General features: G+C 52.0%; 1 protein-coding gene across 1 annotated transcript in view; it reads left to right on the plus strand.

Moving 5' to 3' along the window:
* Positions 1 to 1,083: 1,083 nt before the first annotated feature.
* The window catches only part of PALM3 (paralemmin 3), a 10,468-nt gene continuing 6,199 nt past the window's right edge, over positions 1,084 to 5,352 (plus strand). The window contains exons 1-2 of the mRNA XM_017497641.2: positions 1,084 to 1,284; positions 4,427 to 4,475. Coding sequence (XP_017353130.1) covers positions 1,244 to 1,284; positions 4,427 to 4,475 — 90 coding nt within the window. The 5' untranslated portion in view covers positions 1,084 to 1,243. The remainder of the gene's footprint in view (positions 1,285 to 4,426; positions 4,476 to 5,352) is intronic.

Consider the following 5,352-nt stretch of genomic DNA (forward strand, 5'->3'; position numbering starts at 1 on the left):
AAAAAACAAGCCAGGGTGCAAAAAAAAAAAAAAAAAGATAAAAATCCAGAATAGGTAAATCCATAGAGATGGACACAGATTGGTGGTTGCCAGGGACAGGAGGCAGGGGAAGGAGTAATGACCACTTCCCTTTGGGTGGATGAAAATGTTCTGAACCAGACAGTGGTGAGAATGTCACTGTGAATGTACTAAATGTCACTAATGGTAAATTTTGTCATGTGTGTTTTACCACGATGAAAAAGTAATTTTAGAAAATGGGCCGAGCGAGGTGGTACATGCCTATAATCCCAGCACTTTGGGAGGCAGAGGCAGGCAGATCACCTGAGGTCAGGAGTTTGAGACCAGCCTGACCAACATTGAAAAAACCTGTCTCTACTAAAAATACAAAATTAGCTGGGCATGGTACGCGTGCCTGTAATCCCAGCTACTCGGGAGGCTGAGACAGGAGAATCACTTAAACCTGGGAGGCAGAGGTTGTGGTGAGCCGATATTGTGCCACTACATTACAGCCTGGGCAATAAGAGCTTGAACCTGGGAGGCGGAGGTTGCGGTGAGCTGAGATCGTGCCATTACACTCCAGCCTGGGCAATAAGAGTGAAACATCCATCTCAAAAAAATAAAGTTCTCCACCAGCTGCAGTGGCTCATGCCTGCAATCCCAGCACTTTGAGAGGCCAAGATGGGAGGATGGCTTGATCCCCAGATTCTGAAACTGCAGTGAGCTATGATTGCACCACTGCATTCCAGCCTGGGCAACAGAGCGAGACCCCCACCTCTAAAAAAATAGAAGAGTCTCCAGCCTGTGTGCTATGCAATAGTGCTCTCATGTGGGTGAGTCTTGGCTGGCAGTCTGACTCAACATGATAGGGGTGCCAAGTAGAAATGCCATTCTCTGGTGGCAGGGGGAGTCACCAACTCGGTACTCTGGCCCCCACGCCTGACCACGAGTGTGAGAAAGCGTGTTTTCCGGGAGGCAGCCGAGTGCAACAAAGAGGCCAGAGGCTGGTGAATAATTTATCAGGACAGCTGATAGTACTTCCCTAGAACTGCCCTCCAGCCCCCAGCCCCCCTCTCTGGTGTGCCTCCCGCCTCCCTGCCCCAAACCCGCTGGACCAGCTCTCCCAGTGCCCGCCCGCTGCACCCCCCCAACTCCAGGCAGCCAAGTCATAGCCTCCGGGGCACCTTCAGGAAAGCGGGTGGTGGGTCCAGAATTCGGAGACCAGAAAGTGAACTTCTGGGCAGAGATGGCCCTGCAGAGTCAGGTGTGGTCTCCAGCCACACCCATGTAAGTGTCAGGGGGTCAGGGGGGCTGGTGGGCAGGGCCTTGGGTGGGGCTCATGGGGGATGCTGGCCTTGTCTGGGAGCCGAGAGCTTCAGCAGCCTCTCGTAAGGGGACCTGGGGAGTGGAGGAGATGGCCAGCCAATTCCATAGGCTCCTCAATGTCACCATTCCCTAGAGTCGTGGGGTCGGGGAGACATGGACTCCCCCTGCCCCTTCCTCTTCAGGGATTTTCCGCTGCCAGGGCTGAGAACCCAAAGTGCAGCCAGGGGGTGGGGCTGTTGCTGTGGTTTGGGGAGTGGGGAAGGTCAGGGTCACTGGGTTCCACGTTTTGCCTTTAGAGTCACCCCCCCAGTGTCCAGGGTGGGAGAAAAAGCTTGAATCAAACAGAATTGTAAAGCTCCCAGCCTGGGAAAGACAATAGCAATGTGGCAAGGATGACCTCCTTCATGAAATGGCCACCAACTGTGGAGGGTGGCCAGAAGCCCAGGCTGCCTGCATTGTTCTTCCAGAGTTAGTTGGCGATAAGCAAGATGGAATGGGCTGTGTGAAGTCTTTTCACATCTGAAGGGCGAGAGCTTTTTCAGGTTAAAGGCTAGAGGTTTGTAAAGAGTTCTGGAAAAGGGGCTCCTCCCCACACCAGGGACCCCAGTTCGGCTCCTCACCCTTCTAGGTCCTCCATTGCATTATTCACCAACTACAAACCTGGTTGCTTAGCAATGGGAACTCGATCCCCCCCAGCAAGGAAGAGGCAGGGAGATTACATCTTGGGGGTAGGACAGGAGAGCAGGGGACTTCAGCCCTCCCCCAGGGGCAAAGCTATAAGCCCGGAATCTGGGCTTCCTTTGGTATATCCTGCAAAGCATGACTTCATGGCCGGGCGCGGTGGCGCACGCCTGTAATCCCAGCACTTTGGGAGGCAGAGGCAGGTGGATCTCTTGAGGTCAGGAGTTTGAGACCAGCCTGGCCAATATGGTGAAACCCCGTCTGTACTAAAAATAAAAAAATTATCTGGGCATGGTGGTGCGCACCTGTAGTCCTAGCTACTCTGGAGGCTGAGGCAGGTGAATCGCTTGAACCCAGAATGTGGAAGTTGCAGTGAGCCAAGATTGAGCCATTGCACTCCAGCCTAGGTGACAGAGTGAGACTCTGTCTCAAAAAAGAAAAAAAAACATGACTTCAATTCAATTCATTGCCCCAAACAGCCTTCAGGTTCCCCAGGCTGATCTCTTAATTACCATGATGGAGGTTTCTGAACCTGCACCTCCACCCCAGCTGTGTTCTCAGTATTTGGGATCTGAGAACTTCAAGGTCTGATCTTGGCTCCATAACCTTGGACAAATCTAGCTGCTGCCACTTCTCAGAGCCTCAGTTTTCCTATCCGTAAAATGGACACATTCATGGCCGGGCATGGTGGCTCATGCTTGTAATCCCAGCACTTTGGGAGGCCAAGGCAGGCGGATCACCTGAGGTAAGGAGTTCAAGACCAGCCTGACTAACATGGAGAAACCCCATCTCTACTAAAAATACAAAATTAGCAGAGCGTAGTGGTGCATGCCTGTAATCCCAGCTACTTGGGAGGCTGAGGTAGGAGAATCGCTTGAACCTGGGAGGCGGAGGTTGCAACAAGCCGAGATCGCACAGTTGCACTCCAGCCTGGGTAACAAGAGCGAAACTCTGTCTCAAAAGAAAAAAAAAAAAAAATGAACACATGCATACAGCTTACCTCCTAAGGTCATTGGGAATGATTCGGTGAATTACATTAAGTAGAGTTTTTCCAACAGCACCTGGCATGTGTTATGGGCTGGCTAATGGTGGCTGATTTTGTTCTCAGCTGGAATGTCAACTCAGCAGAGTCGACTCCACTGTGTTATGGTAGAAACGAGGTGGGGGCGGCAGAGGTGGCTGTGGGAGCACAGCGGAAGCCCCGTAGGGCACTTAGAACATTGCATGTAGTAAGTGCATTTATGCCATCATGATGTGGCTGAGGAAGGTCTTGGAGGTCCCAGCTGGAGTTTGGGCAAGGAGGCTTACGCAGGAGGGTGACTGTTCAAATTAATAAATGTTTGAGGGCTTGGTCAGCGCCCGTCCATGTTGGAGATGACAGATGACAGGCAGAGAGACGTCACCTTCTAGATACTGGCCTGTGACACATTATCAACATAGTGACACAGCTGGGGGTGCTTAATGCATGTCTGTGTTGATAAGGGTGGTGTGTCCTGATTGTATTTTTGCTGTAAAAACAGAAAAAAGAGAGAGAAAAAAAAAAGGTTGGTGTGACACTGACTGCCCCCAATCATCTTGCAATATGACAGTCACCTTCTAGCTTCCAGGAGGAGGCTAAGTGGGTCCAGAGGCCACTCTGAAGTAGCTATGCTTTGAGAAAGAGAAGGACAGGGGAATCACGAGTTAAACCTTGGACAGCAAGTCCCCCTCCTCCCAGCTCAGAGTCCAGTCCTGGACAGAGTGACCCACTGACCCTTGTCCCCAGGGAGGGGGGTTGGCAGGTGGAGGAGGCAGTTCTGGAGTTACCATGGCAACAATGGGAGGGTCAGAGACTCCCTCAACCCCCCAGCGCTTGAGAAATTCTGGGTAGGAGCTGAGGTCCAGACAGAGTGTGGGACCGAGAAGAGAAAGAGACACACAGCCTGTTAGGGGCCTGGTGGCATTTGAGAGTTTCTGCACGTCGGACTGGGGATGGTTATTATAATTAATCATGCATATCATTTATCATGGAATTATATACATTCTCATTATTAATAAACAACAGGACTATTTTTGTACCACTGTATCCTAAACCTTTCCCTGCATGAATAGTTCCTTGCAAGGGTCCTCTGAGATCGGGGGTGGTGAGAGTGGGGTGGTCAAGCTATCCTTGCCCATTTTACAGGTGAGGAAACTGAGGCTGAGAGAGGCAATACCACATTTAGAAAGGACTTTAGTCTCACCAGTCATGGTCGCTGCTCAGTTCCCCTCCCAAGACTCTCAACCCCTGCCCAAACTCTTCTCAGGTGCAAAGGGGAAACAGAGGCAAAGTGCTGGGCTCTGAGTGGTTTCCACACTGCTCAGCGATCTTGGCCAAGAGAGGGGTGTTCAAGAGGGGTACTGCCTCTGGGAGCCCCTTGAAGCCCCTGCCTTCTCCCCACAGGCCCATGGCGGAGAGCTCCCTCTACCGGCAGCGGCTAGAAGTCATCGCCGTAAGTGACGCCCTCCCCGTGCCCTGGGCACCCCAAAGTCTGCCCCATGCTCCCCCCTTGTCTCTCCGTCATCCCTGCATAGAGTACCCTCAGCTCCAGCCTCGTCCAGAGCTCCGCACATCCATTCCCAGTCCCCTCTGTCCCCCAGCTCTTGTCTGGTCACTGCTACCCTCAGAATGGGAGACTGTGGCCCCGCATTTCCAGAACCTGCACCATCTGATGCCTCATTCCTGAACCCTAGCCTCCCAAACACCCCATGCCTGAGCCCCATCTCTCGGACAGCTGTTTATCAGAGGCTATCTCTCAAATCTGCCTACCTCGGAGCCCCCATCCTGAAAGTCCTCTCTTGGGGTGAGGACTTTCATCTCTGACTTCCTTGTCTCTCTAAACTCCCCCATCTCTGGGTCTCTACTACTCTGATCCTATCTCTGTCCCCCATCCTTCTCTCCTACATCTCCCTGCACCCCAACTTTCTGCACCCACTTCCATGCCCCATCTATCCATACCGCCACCTCTGTACCCCACATTTCTGACTCCCATATCTGCATCCCATCTCCCTGTTCCCCATCTCTACACCTCAGTATCTCTAGACCCCCATCTGCACCCCCATCTCAATAGCATTCTCCTTTTGATTGCCATCTCTGCACCCCATCTCTCTGGACACCCATGGCTACACCCCCATTTTGGACCCCATCTCACTGGCATCTTCCTTTTTATCCCCATCTATGGAACCCCATCTCACAGCACCCTATCTCCCTGTACCCCACATCTACACCCCATCTCTCTGTACCCCACCTCTCTATACCCCACTTCTGTACCCTCTCTCTCTGCACTCAACTTCTTTTTTTTTTTTTTTTTTTTTTTTTTTTTTTTTTTG

The sequence above is a fragment of the Cebus imitator genome, unplaced genomic scaffold (assembly GCF_001604975.1).
Source record: "Cebus imitator isolate Cc_AM_T3 unplaced genomic scaffold, Cebus_imitator-1.0 Scaffold234, whole genome shotgun sequence".
Lineage (NCBI taxonomy): Eukaryota > Metazoa > Chordata > Mammalia > Primates > Cebidae > Cebus > Cebus imitator.